At 54.4% G+C, this 21,212-nt stretch overlaps 1 protein-coding gene across 4 annotated transcripts; it reads right to left on the bottom strand.

Moving 5' to 3' along the window:
• Window positions 1-56: 56 nt before the first annotated feature.
• On the bottom strand, window positions 57-21,080 carry TMCC2 (transmembrane and coiled-coil domain family 2). Of its 4 annotated transcripts, none has more exons than XM_015885055.2 (5): window positions 20,723-21,080; window positions 14,846-15,352; window positions 3,804-4,738; window positions 3,425-3,560; window positions 57-3,026 (listed from the first exon to the last, which is right to left on the bottom strand). In XM_015885055.2, the coding sequence occupies exons 1-5, from the start codon at window positions 20,882-20,884 to the stop codon at window positions 2,715-2,717; spliced, it is 2,052 nt and encodes a 683-aa protein (XP_015740541.1). In that variant the 5' UTR covers window positions 20,885-21,080; the 3' UTR covers window positions 57-2,714. The 4 variants fall into 4 exon arrangements, with proteins under 4 accessions (XP_015740541.1, XP_015740543.1, XP_015740542.2 ...); XM_015885057.2 differs by lacking the exons at window positions 14,846-15,352; window positions 20,723-21,080 and adding exons at window positions 10,183-10,301; window positions 11,330-11,481; XM_015885056.2 differs by lacking the exons at window positions 14,846-15,352; window positions 20,723-21,080 and adding an exon at window positions 10,183-11,135.
• Between the last annotated feature and the right edge of the window lie 132 nt (window positions 21,081-21,212).

Below are 21,212 nucleotides of genomic sequence, written 5' to 3'. Positions count from 1 at the left end.
AGAGCTCCTCCTTTCCTTGGGACAGAGAAGCACCCAGAGCAATATGACACAGTGGGGACATTTGGGAACTCCACCAGCAAATAACATTATTTTATTGTCCACGACTCGTGCAGCTGGGAACCTGACGGCATAATGTGAGCAAGATAAATCACCTCCTCATCCATCTCCATTAAGTGCAATTACCCCCTTAGATACCAAACCAATGTATGACAATTACTTCTCCCCGTGTTCATGCGAGGTGGGGGGAGGCAGCAAGGCATGGGCACCCCATACTGCAGGATGGCCATAGGGCAGTGGGGCTGCAATGCTATTCCCAAAGGAAGAGCTGCTCCCAGTGCCCCCAGTTCCTCATACCCACTGCCCCTATCCCCCTCCCAGTAGCAGACTGGCAGCCCCAGCTGCTGCAATTACATAAAATGCAATTAGCAAAGCAACCGAGGGAGGCCTGAATGGCATTAAGGAATTCCTCCCCAGCTGACGTCAAAGCTTCACCTCTCCTCCCTCTGGCACAAAGGGGGCTCTTATAAACCTCTCCAGCCCCACTTGGAGAATGTAAGTCCTCAGGGAGCCCTGAGCCCGTGGGAATTGGCCCCATAGCCATTGTCACCGTAGTGCCCAGCTCCACGTGCTGGGTTTTCTGCCTCCCCCCTCACTGGGAATGGTGGTGGGGGTACGAGGATGTAGGGGGGGCAGTAGGGCTCTCTCAGCCCAAGGGTCCCACTGCTGTCTGTTCCTGCTGTCCCCAGGTTGGGAATAGGGTGACCCAGGAGGGTGCAGGGTTTTGCTCACAAAATCTCATCCTTCTGGCCCGGAACGGGTTAAGGCTCTAATTAGGATGAAGGACCCCACCCGGCCCCAGAGCTCTTAGGGCGGGGGTACTTCAGATCCCCTCCCTGTTCTCCGCCTCTCCTCTCTCCATGGCTGTCGGGGGCCCTCCAGTGGCCGCAGCCCCGGAGCCATCCCCGATGTGGGGCTCGGATGGGGGTACCGGGCATCTGCTGTTCTCTGTATGGGGCTGCTGCTTCCCTGGGCAGGAAGAACGGTTAACAGGTAAGGAATGGGTGGGTTCAGCTGGGCAGTGACGCTGGTTAAGGAGAAGTATTGATGCCTGTGTTTGGGAGTGTGGAGACAGGGCAGCAGCCAGGAGGATGGAAGAGGTGTGAGGCAGAGGATACCACCAGTATGGGGTGCAGAACTTGGGGGGGAAAGGCATGGGGGGCTGCTAAGGTATGTGGGAGGCATAAAGAGGGGGTAAATAGTGACTGAGACTGAAGGCAGTGGCCTTGCCCAGGGGAAAACAACCACCAGGAGGTTGTGTAGGACTGGGGTCCATCCACACATCCAGCCCTTGGTGCTGCCAGGACCCCCCCAGTGCCCTACTGCCCACCTCCCCCCTCCATGTTGATTCAGCTGCTGGCTCTGATCAATCCATTGCCTTTCCAGGTCAATGCAAGCAGCTGAAACCCAACCTGCTGCTGTTTTCCCCCCCCTCCCCAAGCTGACTTCTCCTTCACTTCACCCTGATGCATTCAGACCAGTACCCACGTGGTGGCCTTAATACTGTGTCTAGGTCAGAAATGATGCACCCCTCCCCATGTCCCACAGCAGCCCTGCACACAGGGTTATAGAGCAGGAAAGCTGCTAAAGGCCAAATTCTGAGCTGAGACAAACCTGGTCCAAGTGCTTCTGAAGTCGCTGGAGCTGCACCCATTTGCACCAGAGGAGGATCTGATTGTGGGTAAGTTTTATATATATTTATATTTATATATATATGTATGTGTGTGTGTGTGTGTGTTTAGATATATTACATAAATATATAGGTATGAAATAATTTAAGAAACATCCAAGACTGCATGCTGTGCTCTTGTGTAGGGCTGGGGGAGGCAGCTGCCCACCTCCCCCTGGCGCTACCAGCTTTGATTCACAAATGGAAACAGAGTCTTGAATTAACTTAAAAACCACACACGCACACAACACATTGCAGAGGCTGGAAAACTCAGTGACGTGATGCTGGAAAGTCTGGGTGTCCCTGAAGAGAATCAGATCAATTGAAGCTAAAGGAAGGGGAAATAAATAAATGAGGAGAAACCAGTAGAGGAGGGGGGTTTTGCTTGTGCCAATGCTGATGCTGCACTGGGTCTGCATTGGGTCCCCAGGGTTTGTTTGGGGATGGCACCGCAGCCCCGCTCTGCCCTGGTCCTGGTGAGGGGGTTGGAGAAGCTGGTGAGATGTGTGTCCTGCTGTGAGCTCACTGGGAGCAGTGATGTTTGCCTTGGACCCAGTTCTTCCTTTGCCACGTGCTTTGTTTCAGCTCCATCTTTCAGTTTGAAAGGGAAAAAGTCAGCCCCGGTAACTCCTCTCCATATAGAAAGTTGTCCCAAAGCTGGGTTTGCTCCAGCTCAGTCCTCAATCCCAACAAGCTCTGCACAAGACCTTCCCACTGACATTCAGAACAGAGCAACAGTAGAAAAAACCCAACAACCAAACCCCCCCCCTTAGAAAAACCCACCACTTACATCACCAATTTCATCCCAAACTCCCTCATTCTTCACCCCCCAACCCTGAGCATCCCAGAGGACCGACTTCACCCTGCTCTGAGTGACCGCAGCTGACTGAGGGCCAGGAAAGCAACCAAAGAGTGAGCAAAGAAATGACCAACGGCTCCGGAGCGCCATCCCCTCCATGGGAAATGGGAAAACACCCGTTGCTTTGGATCAGCTGGGGAGCAGGACGTGCTCCAGAAAGTAGGTGATGGAGTCCCAGTGTTTCCAGAGGAAGAAGAGGAAGAGGACGAGCAAGGCGGTGCTGAGGATGCGCATGCGGGTCTTCATAAGCGGTGTGATGAAGTTGGCCACAGTGGAGACGAAGACAAGGAGGACAGCCATGACAGCCAGGAGGATATTGATGAACTTCCCCAGCAGGTTCCTGGCTGTGGCATTCTCCAGACCCTCCAGCTGCACCACCTGCTGCTGCTGCTGCTGTAGCTCCATCTTGGTCACCCGTGTCAGGCATGACTCCACTGCTTCCTGCGGGGTGCAGCTGTGTTACGGCCACTTGGTGGCAATGAGGGCTTTGGGGATTTGCTATGTGCAAGGTTTTGCTCCTGTAGCTCTGCTATGTGTAATGTGATGGTGACGGGTGGTAGAATGGGTTTCTCTCTGTGAATCTATGCCCTGGCTGTGCTGGGGATGCTCTCTGTGCCATGGGTACCTACCCATGTGCTCATCACACATGGGTACAGACATGCATTTTGGGATCAGAGTTTCTTGCTGGAACAATATCACAGCAAGGACTCAATCTTATATATAAGTTATAACAGCTGGGAAAAGGGCTCCCCTTGTCCCTCCCTCTGTTGCCCCCAGTGTCCCTCTCTGCCCCAGTGGTGGAGGGTGCAGTGTGAGGCTGAACCCCGATACTCCCCTACCTGGATGTCCCGTGCTCTCTCATAGGACTGGTAGGCCACCTTCTCCTCCATGCTCGCCAGCTCCTGCTTCAGGTTGGTCATTTCATTCTGGTGCAGCTCAGTGAGGTCGTTCAGCTGCTCCTCCAGGCGCTCGTACCTGTGTGTAGGAGCAGAGGGGGGCACTGGCTTTGGAGGGACCCCCCCAGAACCACAACCCATGGATCCACCTCCCTCCTGCCTGGGGCTGATGATGGTAACGTACCTCCTGATCCTCTGTGATGCAGCTCCCACCACCCCCAGTGTGCAGGGCTCATTCACAAGCCCAGGAAGGTTCCCTCATGGTCCCCCTAGAGCCACCCTAGGTGACACAAATTGCCCTTCCCCCCCATCGGCCCTATACCTGTAGCGTTCCTCTTGCAAACACTGTGTCATGTAGGTGTAATCCCGCTGCAGCTGAGCCTTGAGGTCCTCCATGGAGTCCTCCAGGTGCGACTGGCTGTCCTTGATCTCCCGCAGCTCCTCCAGGATGGTGTCAAAGTTGCTATGATGGCCCTCCAGCGTGTTGGATTTGGGGCTCCCCAACCCACCGGGGCCAGCCCCAGAGTTGCTACCACCAGCTGACCCTGAAGTAGCACTGGAGCACTCATCATCACTGCCGTACTTGGGGCTGGAGACCAACGTGGCACTACCGCTGAGCGCCCGTGAGGCTTCCTCAGGGTGCCCATCATCCAACGTGTCCTTCAGGTGAGCAATGTTGTCTGCGCTGCCGAATTTATTCCTGATTAAGCTGGCAAATTCCCGAGGCTTGGACACTACAGCAGTATGGGTGGCTTGGGACAGTCCTGAGAGCCCTCCTTTAACTCCCTCCACCACACCACCACCAAATCCACTGATGCTGGAGCGGACATTGGCCCCAACATCCTTCAGGCCTTGGTGCATGTCCCGGAAGACATCTTTAGGCTGTCGGGATGGGCCGTTCTGCTCGATCTCCTTCAGCTTCTTATGGTAATGCTCGAGCTTCTTGTGCAGCTGTGCGATGGTCTGCGCTGATTTCTGGTTCTTCTTCTCAAAGACCTGCTTGATACGTGAAGCCTGTTGCTTGTCCGCGTTGTTGGCCAGCTTCAGGTACTCTGCCACATTGTCATCACGGGCTTCCTGTTCGATCTTGATCTGCTCGGTGATCTTAAGGATCTTTTGGTGCAGGTGCTCAATGGCTGCCTTGGTCCTGTGGGGGTCTGGAGTGCCATCGGGGACATCCAGGCAGATGGGGCCATCGGTGTCACCGTGGCCGGTGGCGGAGGGCAGCCCAAGTGTGGCCACGTCCCCCTTATCAAGCTGCAGGCAGAGGATATTAGGAAAGGTAGGTTGGATATCAGGAAATATCAGTTGGGTACTGGTGGAATCCCAGTCAGAGGACAAAGGCATAACTTGGGTTGGTTTGGGTTCTTAGCAAAGCACATGCAGTGCTGGGGGCTCACTGGGCTGCACACAGTGTTGGGAACCAGCTCTGTGCTAGGGGAAAGCAGCGAGGAGCTGAAATGGAAACCCCTTATCCAACCTCCCATCAGAGCAGGGACTGTGCAACCCAGTGGTTACCTGCTGGGAACTGCAGGCACACAATGATCTCCATTTAAAGATGGAAAAACTAAAGCATTGGGGAGAGAGAAGCACCTTCCTGAGGCCAGGCTCCACATACCCACAGAGCATGGATCCTATGCCAGCACCTCTCCCCCCCACAATATGCTGCTTTACCACTCAAAAATCATCATGCTTCCCAGCTTCTACGTGCAGATTCCTATGCAAATCTCAACGGTTGTATAAATGGCTCCTGGCTTCTAATTAAGAGCTGCTTGAAAGTTAAATACTGTTGGCAGACCTGAATAATTTCTCATTTCCATCACATTTTCCCCGAGTGACCCTTTAATAGGGATAATGCTGTGAGATCGTTACTTAGGAGTGTTTTATCACTGGGAAATGCCTTGTGCAGAAGGGAGGAATGTTCTCAAGATGCTGTTTATTGAGGTTCCTGTTTGTGGCAAGTGCTGAGCTGGGCTGGAGGAGCAGGGAAATGCCCCCCACACCTTGTTTTCATGTCCCTCCCTTGCTGTGGACACAGAGCCACGGGCTATGCTTGTCTTAGTGCCCAGCATGGGATTTGTAGGGCTTTATATAAGCATGGCTTGGCTTGCTGTAGACCACCTGGGGACACTGGTGCTCAGTATAAGGGTCGTCTTGCAGTGCTTTCAGCCTCGTGGGAGGAAAACACTGATAACTACAAGCTCCGTGCAGCCCCCAGCCCTTAGGCTGGGCTTTTCTTATCTCACTGTTACAGGGGAAATATACTCAAAGATGCAAGGAAAGGGGGGAAAACAAGCAACCTTCGCCTGCTTCTAGGGCAGAGCTCCATCCTTTTTGGATCAGCATTTTCCTTAAAGAACCCACCCACCCAACTTGCAGTTTGTAGGCTCAGGGCTCCCCTTCAGCCCAGGGGAGGGTTTTGCTTTTGGTTCTTATGGGCAGGAAGAAATGGGAGGCAGCAGGAAGCAGGCTGTTACCCCAGATTTACCATTTATAGACAGCAAAGGACAAAAAAAGAGCCGTGGAAAAGAAAAGCAGCCCCAGAGCAGCTGGGACAGGAAATGTGAAAGAGGGTAATGAAAGGGAGAAGTGGCTCAAACTTCTCTGAAATGCAGTGTTATCACAGCAGAAACTCCAGTTCCCTTTATAAAGGGATAAAGGATGCTTCCCATTGTGCTGCTGTGTTCAGGGCAAAATCCCTTCCCTAGAACCCTAAGAAAGCTCTGCCCTTATTTCAGACACAGGGCAGAACCATGTGAGAGCCACATCAGGTTATTGCTCTGAAAGCGGCAACAACAACAACAAAAAAGACAATACAGATCTCTGCAGCATTAACAGGCAGTGCCTGCTAAATCCCAGCCAGCCTAAATGACTGTGCAGCAGATTTAGCAGGGGGATTAGCAGCAGCCACACTTTCCCTACATGCAGCAAAACCTTCTGGTAAGCACAGTGAAATGAAACCGTCCATCTCCTATACTTGTTTTCTAGGCAAGCTGGAAGGGAGGGAGGGAGGGGGGGAGCTGATGTGGGATGCGGGAGGAATGCAGGATGCAAGGAGGAGAATTATTCTTATCAACAGGGTTCAGCCCGGGAGAGCTGAGATATGCAAAAGGCTCAAGCTAATAAGCTGAGCAAACAGTGCTTGGAGGGCCACGGCCGGGCACAATTATGCAATGCTGGTTTGTTTGCTGTTGCAGGTTTGATGGAGGGAAAGCTCAGGTAGAAGGTAAGGAGCCCAGAGTCACAGCTGTGTCCCCAACAAAGGGCTTTGGGTCACCCTGTACACCCTGGGGCTGGAAGGGATTCAAACCCATTTTAAGAAATGGCACAATGCTCACAAAGTTCAGAAGATAGCTCTCGGGACACTTACTCATGCTCCAAACTATTTTGGTTTCCATATGCTGCAACCTATTAGGGAGCATTGGGGATGAGCTAATGCCACGTGGCTGTGGTGTGGTCGATTTTTTGGGTAGTCATTAATGAAGTGTAGCTGTTCCCATGGCCCCTCTCCCCTGGGGGGCTCAGAGCAAAGCAGAACTCAGCATAGATGCTGTGAGCTGATCACTACCATCAGCCTGTCATGACATGGGATGTCCCCAGCCCCTTCCCATCCCCATGTAGGTTCTCAGACCCGTGCCGTGCAGATCAGAGCCACTATTCCAACCCCAGGCATTGAAAATAGAAGCAGAAGCCCTGACTCACACCTCCCACTTTCCTCCCAAGCCTGCAGCAAGGACCGGAGCAGGAGCCCTGTGCCCTCTGTGCTTTGCTCTGTGCCCCCGTACAGGCAGAGGGGACAGCAGCAGCTGCCTCTGTTCATTTCCCATCCTGACAGTATTTTTTCTTACAGATCATCAGGAGCACGTTAACGGTTTCAGCTCTCAGTGGAGCTTCCCACCCTGTCTCTGCTGCTCCGGCACAGATCACCCCTTGGGCTCCATGCATTGAGTATGCATGTTTCTGGGGCTGACAGGGGGACCCAGACGAGATCCCTTTGCCCACCCTCCCCAAGCCCAGCGGCCGCAGCACCTACCTCCATTGCCAGCAGATTCGGATCCCCCAGGGCTACTCGGCAGGGGCTGCCTGGCTGCATCCCCATTGCGATGCCATGGCAGGGGTCAGCTCAGGAGCTGCCTGGGGGAGCTCAGGGACTGTGTGTCCCCCAGCCCGAGTGCAGGGCTGCAGAGCAGTCCCTGCAACCCTGTGAGCTTCCCAAGCGCTCAGGCAGCATCGGGGCTGAGCTGAGCTGTGTGCTGCGGGATTGCCGACTCAGTAAATCCTCCCGAGCTGTTTACAGCTCTCTCTCTGACTGTAGCTTTCAGGGCTGTAATGCAGAAACAGCCCTCATCCCTGCAGCAGGGATACGCACGCCGCCTTCAGCCCTGCATGTTGCATGTGCCCCAGCACAGGGTGTTGTGACGGGCACTGAGCACCCACGCTGTCACAACACCAGGATGCTGAGCATGGGAAAAGCCAAGCGGAGGCACAAAGTGGAACTCCGGGTGGGAAACTATGCATGGGAAAATCCCAGCCAAGCCATTGAGATCTCGGCAGCCCGGCAACAGCTCTGCTCAGGGCCGGGATGCTTTGATCCTCAATGCACCGTGAGTATCTCTGCAGGGGTGTTACTCATGGGAATGGTGGTGATGACACCTCCGTGTTCCCACCTGCATGTTCAGCACCCACAGTTCTGCGTTCCCACTGTGCTCTGTTGGGGTCTCTCCTTGCCTTCCTTGCACAGCAAGTGCAAGTGGCAAATGGTTCAGAGCAAAATTAAACGACCACATTCTGGGATAAATATATGCTTGTGAGCCTCGGAGCTGTGCTTTTAGCACGCCTTGTAGCAAAGCACACGGAGGACCTCACGCCCCCAGTGTCACATTGATGCTGGGGAGCTCTGCTCATTACTTATTGCTGAGGTTTTGGCAGGGGGGAAGCAATGTCGCTATGGGGTCATAGAAAGAAGGAGTTAAAGTGCTGAGATGTGGTGCAACCCCAGACCTCAGTGCAACACATGAGGGCTGCACAGAGAGCCAGAAACTGGCCTCAGAGGTGCCAAAATCTGCCATTAAAAGGAGACGTGGGGCAAAAGCTGGGGAGCAGCCATCAGTGCTGGCCCTGTTCAGTGCAATAGGGAGTAATGGGGAACTTGCACTGAGTGATGCAGCCGCTGCCATGGCACGGAGCAGCCGAGCCGCCTACGTGCCAGCTACAGGTATTTGATACCTCGCTTTGTCTCTTTAACTGTGATTCCCTCATGTGCAATTAAAAAGCTATTAAATGTCACGGTTGCAAAGCAAGCAGAGCGGCAGCAGGGTTGGGTACTGCAGCAGCTGGTGGCAGCCTGGAGCCACCGGTCCTTGTATATTGCTGGAGTGAAAGCCAAGGTTCTGGGCAAGGAATCTGACCTGCAGCTTGGATAAGCTGCTCCCATTGCTGGGCTCTGCTCTTTGCTGAGCATAAACATGGATGGAAGTCTGAATGGCAGAGGTTCGGCTGCAGCTCTCTGGTTTGCTTCTTTTTCAGAAAAGGCATAAAAACAACAGCTTGGGAAGTCTCTCCTGCCACACATTTAATTGTACAGGCCGGAGCGATGAGCTGATCGTGACCTAGATACATGCTTAATGGGGAGAGCTGTGCTGTTCCCACAGCTCAGACATGCAGACTGCCCTGAACACTGCTGGACATCACCTCCCATCTCCCCCCATGTCTTTCCATGCCCTGCAAGCACAACCCACCAGCTCGGAGCTGCTCTGGGTGCAGACATGGGCTCTGATGGGGCAGTGATAAGAGTGGCTGCAGATGGAGCAAGCAGGGGAACAGGACATGGAGGTAGCAGCTGCTCTGAGACAGGGATGCATTTCCAGTGCTGCTGGACCCAGTGCATCCCCCTGCACTGGTGCCGTACATCACAGTGTACCAGGAGCTGGAGCAGCCTGGCATGAGCAGATCTGTGATGTGCAGCTGCCAAAGCACAGTTCAGCACTTCTAATTAAACACCAAGGGTATAAGCAGGATGAGGGTCCTGCTCATGGTGCATGGCACAATGCCCAGGGCATCCCCAGCCAAGCTGGCAGGTAGCTGTTTGATATGGTGCTGGATGGCAAGGAGCAAATGGGCTGAACTCACCCCAATAGCTTTGAGTTTAGGACACTCAGCCCCACGCTGCATGGCCCTGCATGCCATAAACCCCAAAGGGAGCTTCCTATACTAACAGTCCCTGCATTTCTCAGGTCTGCCCTCTCTGGATCCTGCCCTCACATGCTGTGAGCCTGCATCAGCAATCCCCTTCCCGCACACCCTGCACACCAGCAGCAGATTCCAATCCAATTCACACAAAAGGGCACAGAGCCCTCCAGAAAGCACCAAATCCCCTATAAGTTAAACCCCAAAGGAGCAGAAAGCAGTGGTGCTCTCTCCAGAAACAAAGCCAGAGCAGCCCAGCTCTCCCCATACTAGAAACAAAGGGGTTTTGCAAGGCCAGCTAGCAATGCAACACAAACATGTCATCAGGAGAAGAGATCTGCAAACTCGACTGTTCCTAATCATTGCTGTCCCCATTGTATTTGGAGCCCAGAGCTGAACCCTGAACCTCAGGAGCCAGATAACCCCATGGGCATCCCAAGCCCTGCACTGGGTACCACCCAGCACCCCTGCACACCCTGATATCCTTGCTTAGAGGAGCAGATGGGGGTACTTACAAAGACACCCAGGAGAGAATTTAAGAGCAATATCCTCTTCCCAGGACAGGAGTCAGGAGGATGTGGATCTTGCATGAGGATGCCCTGCTCACTCCTGCCAAACGTCGGATCCTCTCCCTCTGCCATGGCTGCAGTTAAGGAGTCCAAGGGGCAGAGGAAGGCACAGTGGGTTTGCAGCACAGGCACTGCGAGGCTGAGAAGCAGCCAAGAACAGGCGGCACAGGCTGGTGAGAGGGGAGGGAGCCTGGGGGAGAGGCAACAGCCTGGGAACGGGGTGTAGGGAACAGCAAAGGAGCCACGTGGAAACGGCCCCAGTCTGGGCTGCCACCCCATAGTGGTGGCACTGGGGATGTGCTCCTGCCTCGTGCAGAGATGGGTCCTTGGGGTGATGGGGATGTGTCCTCACCCTGCTCTGAGCATCTCTGTGTGCCACCACAGTAGGTCCCGATAGGGCAGTCCCTGGGCACATGACACAGTGTCCCTGGACATCAATCACAGGTGAGGAACACGCTGCCAGGACAATTCAGTGACCAACCCCCACGGCTACGGTTATTTAGAGCCATGTCTATGCTTGGAGAACTTAGGGGGAAATTAGCTTATGGGAGGGAGGAACGCCAGGAGCTCTGGGAATGGTGCAGCCATGTCCCCTGCTGGGTCAGGAAGTGCTAAAGCTGCCTGTACTGCGGGGTTTCAGTGTTGCTGGTAGATGGGGGAGGTGGAAGCAGCAGGATCAGGAGTCCCAGGGCAGGACCCTGCTTTGCTCATCAGCCCCCATGAGCCCCATTCTGATCTTTAACCCACCCCCCGCTGCCCTGGGGGGTCCCCGTGACAGCCGGACCCCGCACAGCATGTGCTCAGCATTGCTGCTTGTCAGCGAGCAAGAGCTGGGGGTGGGCTGGAAACAACAGCCATATGTCAAAGAAGGCTGAGTGAGGAACACGATGTTTTCTGCTAAGGGGTGAATCAGTACGAGAGCCTGATCATCTTCTCCTGAATTAATTAAATAGCAATCAGGAGTATCTGTGCTTTCAGAGCTTCTCTTCCCAAACTGCTCTTCGATGGGGATCCCAAATCCCCCCTTGCAGCTCCCCCTTGCCTGGGACACCCAGAGAAACCACATCCCCTCCTGCAGCAGGAAGAAGGATACTCAATCAGCACCGTGGAGCAAAACCTTCCTACCAGCAAGCTTCTGGCACCAGGGCATCTCCTGTTGGAGCCGGGTTCGGGCTGCGCTGTCCCTGTGTCCCTCTATCAGTCCCAGTTGTCGACTGACACAAGTTCTGGGTAACCAGAGCCGTAAAGAGGCACAAAACTCATCCCCTCCCCTCCCTGAAACCCAATGCGGGTGGATGCCAGCGGCGCTGGGGCAGCCAGGAATGGGAGCTGAACTTTGCCTGAGTGCCCCACAGGGCGAAGGCTGAGCCATCTCTGCTGCTGTGCTGGGGCTGCTCAGAGCCCCCCAACACCACCCGGTGTCCCCAGCCCAGAGGTGGCCGTGGGGTGCACGCTCAGCGTCTCCTGATACAACCACTGCTGCAGCTATATTTAGAGGGATGAGCCCTGCTCTGCATTCGGTGCCTTTGGGGACACCGGGGATTAGGCTACAAACGACTGACCACCCCCACAAGGCTGGGAAGCACCTTTAGGACGTGGGGAGGGGAGCAAGAGGACACAGCATCAGGGCTGGAAGCCTATAAATAAGCGAGGCTCGTCTCCCTTCAGCAACCATCCCAAGGCTGAGATGTAGAGTCCCAACTGCTCCTATCCCACTGCTGTCTCATGGATGAAGCATCCGGACAGCGGTGGCAGCTGGTGCTGTCACTTGCTGGGGGAAAGCGAGGGCAGCGGGCACGGAGCCTGCTTGTGGGGTGAGGTGTGGGTCCCATATGGGGTGAGTGGGACTGAGCGCTGCCACTCGTATCCCCGTGCATCACGGAGCCGGTACAGACAGAAGCATCACAGGACATCACGCTGCGGTAACGCTGCCCTCTAATGGCCGCATTCAGCCCCAAGTCCCCTCCGGTCCCCACCGCCTTTTGCTTTTTGGGGGCTCACCTGGACGTGCACCATCCCGCACGCCCCGCAGGCTTCCACGCAGCTCCCCGGCAGCACCATGCAAAGGGTCCCGCGGCTGCCCCGGCCCGATTCGGTCCGTCGCTGCGGGGATGGGGAGGGGGACGGGGACGAGGGTCCCCCTGGGGTGTTTTGCCCAGCCAGACCGACCCCACTGTCGGGGGGATCGCGGCCCCAGGGACCTGCACTCACCAGCTCCGTGGCTGGCCCCGGCCGTAATCCTCCTGTCTGCCTCTCCCCGTGCGCTGGCGGGTCACCAGGAGGGGATTATGGAGATAAGGGGAAAGCTCTACAGCACGTTCCTATTGCCGGACGCTACAGCATACCCATACCCCAACCGTCCCCCTGTCACCGACCCATGTGCCACAGCTCTCACATCCTCACATGAAACACTGCCCAGCAGATCCAGCACCGGCACAAATGCACACCCCAATGTACTGTCCTGCTTTGGCTACAGCAGCAAGCTGGAAATCCAGCAGTGCTCCCTGATATTTGCACCTGCATCCCCAGGGAGGGAGTCCTGCAGCCCAAGGGCTCCTTGGTGAGTAAAGACCTCTTTTAGGGCACAATTTAGAGGTCAGACAGTTGGGCTAGGGGATCTTTGATGGTCCCTTCCGACTGAATTTCTCCTCATCCTCTCCCCTTTTCTTCTCCTCATTCCCTTCTTCCTTTCCATTCAAAATTCCACTCAATTCAATTTCATCCCATCCCATCCCATCCCATCCCATCCCATCCCATCCCATCCTATCCTATCCTATCCTATCCTATCCTATCCTATCCTATCCTATCCTATCCTATCCTATCCTATCCCATCCCATCCCATCCCATCCCATCCCATCCCATCCCATCCCATCCCATCCCATCCCATCCCATCCCATCCCATTGCCCATCCCATCCCACCCTACCCTACCCTACCCTACCCTACCCTACCCTACCCTACCCTACCCTACCCTACCCTACCCTACCCTACCCCATCCTAAACTTCAGAGCATGGGCACACAGCACAGCTGCAATTTGTTTTTAACCCTGCAGAACGTCTCCCCATCTGCAGCCCCAGCAGAAGATGAGCTGTCTGCAGGCAGGAGGCTCCCTTTGGGCTATGGAAAAAATAATATGATATGAGAATATCACGTAGCTCTTGTTTCTCTAAATAGTTTATTTTTTCCACTGCCCCACAATGGCCCTGGTATTGCCTCTCTTCTTATTACTCTTTGTGTCATATGCAGTTAATTATTCATCCCCTTGTTGCACTCCTTGTGCTGCTCTGCTCCCACCTCCTGGTGCAAATGGCTTCAGCTCCAAAGCTGCAACCAAAGAGGACTCAGCAGGAATGAGCTCCTCACACAACACAAGCCACGTGCCAAATGCAAGAAATTTAGCCTGTGGATGCTCAGATTAATGACCTGCACAGCTCCTGGTCCTGGTTCTGGTCCAGGTCCAGGTGTGGATGCTGCCAGGGGCGAGTCAGTGGCCCCTGAGTCTGCAGGTCAGACTTCCCTCTCAGATGCTTGGTGCCAAGGAAGAGAAGCTTGGGGGGCACATTGCTCCCATCCCCTCCTGGGTCCTCCTCTGCATTCCCACCCCCAGGCCCTGCCCAGCCACTTCCATCCTATTACAGAGCTATTCCTGGCCATGCCAAGTACCTTAGCCCTGTGCTGCTGCCTCCCTCCCAGGGCCAGCACCACCTCCTGGCCCTCTTTTAGAGCATCAAAACCTCAATACCTCAGAGCTCACCTGGCTGTGTCCCCAAGCCCTACAGCTTGGCTAATGTACTGCTGTACCTACAGGGAAATCAGGAATCCCTGCATACCACTGCCTTTATTAATGAACTCTTTGCTTGTTATTTTATGGCCGTAGCCCACCCAGTACAGCTCTGCCATTCACCTCAACCTCGGTGTGCAATGCTGCCACGGTAATCTCAGCTCTTTCATAATTAACAGGGCTAAACACTGGATGGAAATACCATCCTCCCTATTAGCTATGCACAGAGTGGTTTAGAAATCACACTGGGGGGAGGGTGAGGGGGTGATCTGCAGCCTTGCTATGCTTTTCCCTTCCCACTGTGCCCCAGCCATGGGCACCAAGGCTCTTCCTTTCTTCCTGCATCTATCAGTACATCTTTCTTTTCACTGGGAACACATCAGCTGCTGTTCTTGCTGTCTTTCCAAAGCTGGGTTCATTTTGGCTGTGTCCTGCTGCTGGCAGACACCACTTTGCTACCACACCTGGAAGAAGGGAGTGAAGATCCCATGATCTACATCACAATGAGGAAAATCAGTGTCACTAGTCCCTGCATCCTTCCTGCCACAGCTCTTCCAATGGAAAACTTGGGTACAGGAGAGGAAGAGGTGGTGCAGGTGACAATGGGTGACATTAATGTGATCTGAATTTTGCCAGGTCCACTTCTGTGCTCCTCAACTCAACTCCAGGCTTGGGATTCAGCACATCCCTGCCTTCTCCATCCCCATAAGGGGCACAAACCCCAGCAGCAGCAGGGAGGGATTTGTTCTCTGCAAACCCACTGCACCAAGAGCAGATCCACCCCCAGCTCTATGGCTCTGTGCCCTCCACCACCCCATAATATCCATACCTTATCAGCCAGGCTCTCACTGTCCTCAGTGAGCAGATAGACGGCCCCACTCTCAGCCAGCAGGATGGCAGTGTCAGTGGTGGAGGATGACCTGGGCCGCCCCTGGTGCTGATGCAGGATGGCGGTGAGGCTGCTGTCCTGGGGGGCTTTTCGGATGAGGTGTGGGCTGCCCTTCTGGGGGTCCAACGAGCCACTCTTGGCCCTCCGGCTGCCACTGTGAAGGCTGGTGCCACGCTTGATGGAGGGACGGGAGCGGATTTGCTGCAGCACCCGGTTGAAGGCAGTGGGACGTGCTGGGAGGTCGTGCAGGGAGACAGCATAGGAGACACGGTGCATCTCCGGGGAGCGCTCCTTCTCATCGGGGGATTCGTGGTCAGACAGTCCATAATGAGGTGGCAGTGAGTCCTGGGAGTTCTGGTGCTCACGCTCCCTCGACCGCCGGCGGCTGTGGAATAGGTGCTTCAAGCCGTGACCGAACATGGAGCCCTCAGACAGCTGCTGGATTTTCTGCAGGGAATGAGAGGAGAAAATGTCTTGTTATTGTCCAGAAGGATGGCTACAGGCACCTTGAGTGAGTGATAAAGATTGATGGCATGCAGAGCTGGGGACACGCAGGGTGGCTGCAGCTCCAGCAGCACCCATACAGAGCTCTGATAGAGCAGCAAAAGCATGCAGAAAGCCACACAAGCCTCCAAGCACCTCAACCCTAAGGGCGGCATGTTTTTACTAAGAGAAACCATGGTCCCCCCCCAGCCCCACAGCATCAGCCCCATCGTGTGGCCAGCAGGACTCAGTGGGGATGGCTGCCCTCAGGCTGGCTGTGATCTGGGTGCTGGAATAAATCTACTGCTGATTGTGGCCACGTAACTCCAGAGCAGTTCCCTACAGTCACTACAGTGCCTGGACAGCATCACCAGGAGATGATGTGGATCTATGGATGACGATCCTGGCCCTGCTGAGGTTCAGGGGCATTTTGCTGCTGATGTAGTGCAGCACAGACTTCTCCCCAGGGACTCTGGTTCCCGTAATTGGAGCACTGTCATTTACTCATGCTTGAAAACAAGTGTGCAGGGAGCTACTTATAGCCCCAGCAGCCACTTGGCAAAGGCACTGATTTCTGAGATATGACCTTTGGGATTCACAGATGGCCACAGGGCTTCATGTCCCTACAGGAGGGACCCCATCTCCTAAAGCCACAGACATGAAAGCCCAGTGTCCATAAGGGGCTCATTCCCATCACACCTGCAGCATGCACAGGGGATCACAGAACCATTAAGGCTGGGAAAGATCTCAATCCAACCTCAAACCATCCCACTGTGCCCATTGACCATAGCACCTCCTCCCTATCCCTGGGGACCACTCTCATATCCTAACATCCAACCTGAAATGGAGTGGTGTTACACAAGCACATCCCATGTCAACTAAACACTACAGGGAAAAGCTTGAATCTTTCCATAATGAAAACACATGCCCTCTTGGTTCATCCCCAAAAGTCTATAATGAATCCACCACGCTGGATTGCTACTTGGGGAAATGGTGATTTAAATTTCATTCTATTTATAGTGTCTCTATGGAAACGGAGGCAGCATTAGGTGGGTAATAACCATAAAGCAATGGATTTCTGTCACCAAGGGTACGACGTAGCCTCACACGCATGGATTTGCCCTTTAGGAGGTCCAGGTGGAAAGGAACAAGCAACACCTCCCCTTGAGGGTAAAAGAAACAAAAGGAAGGGAAAGGTGCAATAAAGACATTCGATAGCAGCTGCTTTGGGTGGGAGCCAAAGTATAAAGGAGGGGAAAAGAAAAGGAAAAGAGGCCAAAAGAAGGAAGCAGGATCCTGGCATTGCTCGGCTTTGGATGTAGGGCTTGCTGAACTATGGACCTGTTGGCAGTGAAGAGTGGTTCCTGTGAACATGCTGCTGCCCTGCAATAGTTATTGCTGATGTAAAAGCTCTGTTTTTCTTGTGTTGCTCCGGGATGTGATTGCACTTCTACAGCAGAGGCATTTTTCTGGCACGGAGCTGCTCGTGGCTCGGAACAGATTGTCTGCATGGGCTATTTTGGAACTGCCATTGCTTAATAACTGATGCAATGGATACGGAGGTTAATCTCACTGTGCAGACAGCTGTAAACCACCAAGATTATTACCAAAATACACATATACGTGTGTTTATTAACACAGGTAAGGTCTCCTAGTGATGCCAGGAACTGGTTTCTATGGACTGCAAGAAGAGCAGCTCCTGGATCACATCCCTATGCCAGTGGATCAGACCTGGGTTTGGCACAGAAGAACCTCTTGGTGCCTTACCAAAGGTTTTCCAGCTCTTTGATGGGCCCTGCCCTGACATCCAAACCCCATTTCTCAGGTTTCAGATGCTCACACAAGGCGGGGATCTTATCACCACGACCATAAAGCACAGTCTCACACCAGGTTCAATTATTATTACTATTTCTATTAATAATGTATACCCTTTGCATGCCCAGAGGCTCCAGCCAGTATTCTGCAGCCCATTGGAGGCACTGCATAGAGAGAGTGGAAAACTACCCCTCTGCATCCCACTGCATCCCATTGGATCCCACTGCATCCCATCCCATTGCATCCCATTGCATCCCTCCCATTGCATCCCATTGCATCCCTCCCATTGCATCCCATTGCATCCCATCCCATTGCATCCCATTTTATCCCGTCCCATCCCACTGCATCCCATTGGATCCCACTGCATCCCATCCCATAGCATCCCATTGCATCCCATCCCATTGCATCCCATCCCATTGCATCCCATTGCATCCCATTGCATCCCACTGCATCCCATTGCATCCCACTGCATCCCATTGCATGGCTGCTCCTATCCACCCCATTCCCATTGCATCCCATTGCATCCCATTGCATCCCATTGCATCCCATTGCATCCCATCCCATCCCATCCCATCCCATCCCATCCCATCCCATCCCATCCCATCCCATCCCATCCTAAAACACCCAGCACCTCAGGGCACCAAGGGAGGACAGAACCCTTCGACCACAAATATATAGATGTTCTTAAATGGCAAATAAAGCACTTCCCCCCCCCCACGCTTCTCCTCTTGGGGACAGGAGGAGAGAACAAACATGTGACAAGCGTTAGTCATGTCGCTCTGTGCACTACCAAAGTGCTGTAGTGATATGCAGCTCTGCCTGCAAGCAAATCTGAACCACTGGCTGTGGCTACCAGGTGCTGCTGCAGCTGGGGGTCTCCAGACCCCATATCTATAGGGCATGGAGAGGAGAATCACTGGATGACAGCATGGAGAACGTCAGCCTATGGCTGTTACCTCTGCATTGCTGTTATCAACTGCAGGGACACTGAAAGCACGCTGGGGTTCTTGCTGCAGCATCTGAACATCGCCTGCATGGGAAGATGCTCTCCTTTATGGGGGTTAGGGGCTTAGCATACAGCCCCCATGGGACATGGGGAGCTAATGGGGTCCTTGCCAGCACTCTGGGAGCTGTGGGTAAGTGATGCCCTGGGGAGGTGATGGATGGAGCTGCTCTGGTCACCACACTGCTGCTGGAGCTGCCTGACAGCAGCTCTGCTCCGGCAGCCACAGGGGATCTGTCTCACCTTGGCGGTGTCCTTTTAAGACCAAAATATGCTTGGAAAATTGTTCGTGTGATGGAGTAAATAGAAATGTACCTGCGGGTTGAGAACAGGGGCTGGTGTCCTTTATGGAGAGCTGTCCTCTGCATCCTGCCTGCGAGGCTCACAGCTCAGCCCACCACAATCCCACCCCACTGCTCATGGGGCTGCATAACAGGACCCCCCCTTTCCCCCAATGCTTTTCATCTCCTCAGCTCTAAGAAGCCCCTGAATGGCTGCTCCCCATTGCATGGGGTTGGGTCAGGCCCAAAGAAGGGGAAAGGCTGAGGCCAGTGCTATGGGGTCACCGCTGCTCTCAGCTTTCAGGTTCAGAGGAAGGAAGAGCTGGGGCAGAGAAGATCTAGATGGTGAAACTGGAGATGGAAACGATGCCAGGCTTCAGCTTTCAGCCTGCTGACAGATTGGACCATTGAGGAAAACAGAGAGAAACACACCCAGATCTGAAATGCTTGAGGATACAGGAGTGAGAGCTGAGCACTAAGTGTCCCTATGCAGGGCCTGGTGAGCCCAGAGCTGCAGCCAGGAGGCCTGAGTGCTCCCTGCTGCAGTGTTTGTGTGGCTCCAGCCATTCTGCTGCAGAGCAGAAATCTCCACCACCCAATATATTTTTAAGCAAAACTGTGTGTCATGCATCTGCTCTGCTCCTTGCCAGGACTCCTTTTTTCCCCCCCTCTTTTTCCCTAATGGAGCCTTTGGTCTTAGCACAGGAGTTAGGGCTGGGGAAAGGGAAGCTGGTGGGGCTATGCTGGGGTTTGGGGATGGATTCAATGCAACGCAGCCCTTTGTTTCCACGTTCCCAGCTCAAATCTGTCCTAGCACACAGTTTACACCTGAGGCTCCTTCACTGCCTGCTGGGAGCTGAGTGTGGGGCTGCAGCTCTTAAGGGTGGGCAGTAGGACTTGCAGATAGGACTGCTTCCTAATGATGGCAGCAGTAGGAACTGGTGGTGTTGGTGGCAGGGCCAGCACTGAGCTCCCTATGGGAGCTGCGGGCAGCACTAGGATGCATTTTTTTTCCTGCACGAAGCACATTTGAGGATTGACTCCATAAAGGCAATTAATTATCGGGCTACATCAAGAGGTAAACCTGCATTTGGGCACCGTGCTCACATCAATAAAATCAATGGCAGCCTGGTCACTGCCGTGAGCTGGATGTGGCTGAAGATGGGCCGAGCTCCAGCTTAACACTAGATGTGCATCCAAGGGATGTGGGTGGATTCTTGGGGCTGTTTGGGCAGTGTGGGACCACTTCATCCCATGAGCATCATCACTGCAGGGATATGCTCATCCCAGTGGCATCTCCATCCCAAGAGCATCCCCAAACTGAGAGCATCACCACTGTGGGACCATCCTCAACCCTGGGAGCATCATCATCCCAAGAGCACCCTCATCCCAAAAGTATTTTGCCCTCATCCCAAGAGTATTTTCATCCCCAAAGCAAACCCATCATTGGACTGTCCCCATTGTTTGGCCATCTCTACTGTTGTGGCTTGAACCATCCCTTATCATAGGACCATCCCCATCTTAGGACCATCCCCATCATGGGACCAATCCCACTGTGTGTCCATCCCTCCTGTTGGGCCATCCCCCATCATTGGACCATCCCTATTGTGTACCCATCCCCCCCATGGGACCAAGCCCACCATAGGGCCATCCCTCAAGGTGAAACCTGTAGCATCATGGTGATCACATGCTGGTGCTATTGGTACACATCAAGACACACATCCCCCCAACACCCCAACACCCCAATAGTGGGCTCACACCCACACCCCCCCAGCACCCCACATCCCCCCTATAACCCCCATAACCCAATTGTGGGCTCACACCCACATCCCCCCAGCACCCCACACCCCAATGGTGGGCTCACACCCCCAGCACCCCACACCCCACATCCCCCCTATAACCCCCATATCCCCCCTATAACCCCATATCCCCCCTATAACCCCATATCCCCCCTATAACCCCATATCCCCCCTATAACCCCCATACCCCAATTGTGGGCTCACACCCACATCCCCCCAGCACCCCACATCCCCCCTATAACCCAAGACACCCCAATGTTGGGCTCACACCCACATCCCCCCAGCATCCCATAACCCTCACATCCCCCCAGCACCCCACATCCCCCCTATAACCCCCACACCCCAATGTTGTGCTCACATTGCCCTACCTGCCCCTATAACCCAACTCACCCTCCCAATAACCCCAATGGACCCCCCATCTCCCCCCACTCCTCACCTTCAGGTCAGGCGGTTTGGCTCTCGGTGTGGGCCCACCACCACCACCACCCATCTCCGGTACCTCCCCCGCTTTGCCTTCCATAGCAGCAGCCCCTTGTTGTTCCCCCGTTATCCCGTTATCTTCGGGCTGCTGCAGCTCATCCGAACGGCACCGCTTCATTCCGTCTCTCCGGGTCCTTTATGGCCTCGGTGGTTGTGGTGGCGGTCGGTGCCCTGGCGGCCTTTGTGGTGCCCTCGGGATACGAACCGTCGTCCCTCCCGCTCCTGCCCCGCCGTGACCGGGCCGAGCGGCGGCACCGCGCCTCGGCGGCTCCGCACCCACCGGCATCGCCACCACCACAGATCAGCTTCTTGATTGACATCTCAACCAACCAATAGCAGAAAGCAGAAGGAGGGACCGAAAGCTGCGATTGGTGGATGGAGCAGAGGAGCTGTCAAGAGCGAGGTGCTGAGGTAGCACCGCCGGGTTGTTACTAGTGGGACTACAT

Source organism: Coturnix japonica, chromosome 26, assembly GCF_001577835.2.
Source record: "Coturnix japonica isolate 7356 chromosome 26, Coturnix japonica 2.1, whole genome shotgun sequence".
Classification (NCBI taxonomy): Eukaryota; Metazoa; Chordata; class Aves; order Galliformes; family Phasianidae; genus Coturnix; species Coturnix japonica.
Note: the sequence above shows the minus strand (reverse complement) of the source record. Positions and strands in the feature narration are given on the sequence as shown.

Excerpts from the sequence above, each read along its gene's own strand:
- TMCC2 (XM_015885055.2), bottom strand. The coding sequence starts at position 20,884 with ATGAAGCGGTGCCGTTCGGATGAGCTGCAGCAGCCCGAAGATAACGGG. Across the intron at positions 3,561-3,803 it reads TTGCAAGAGGAACGCTACAG|GTACGAGCGCCTGGAGGAGC; the intron begins GTATAGGGCCGA and ends TCCTACACACAG. Across the intron at positions 3,027-3,424 it reads AGAGAGCACGGGACATCCAG|GAAGCAGTGGAGTCATGCCT; the intron begins GTAGGGGAGTAT and ends TGCACCCCGCAG.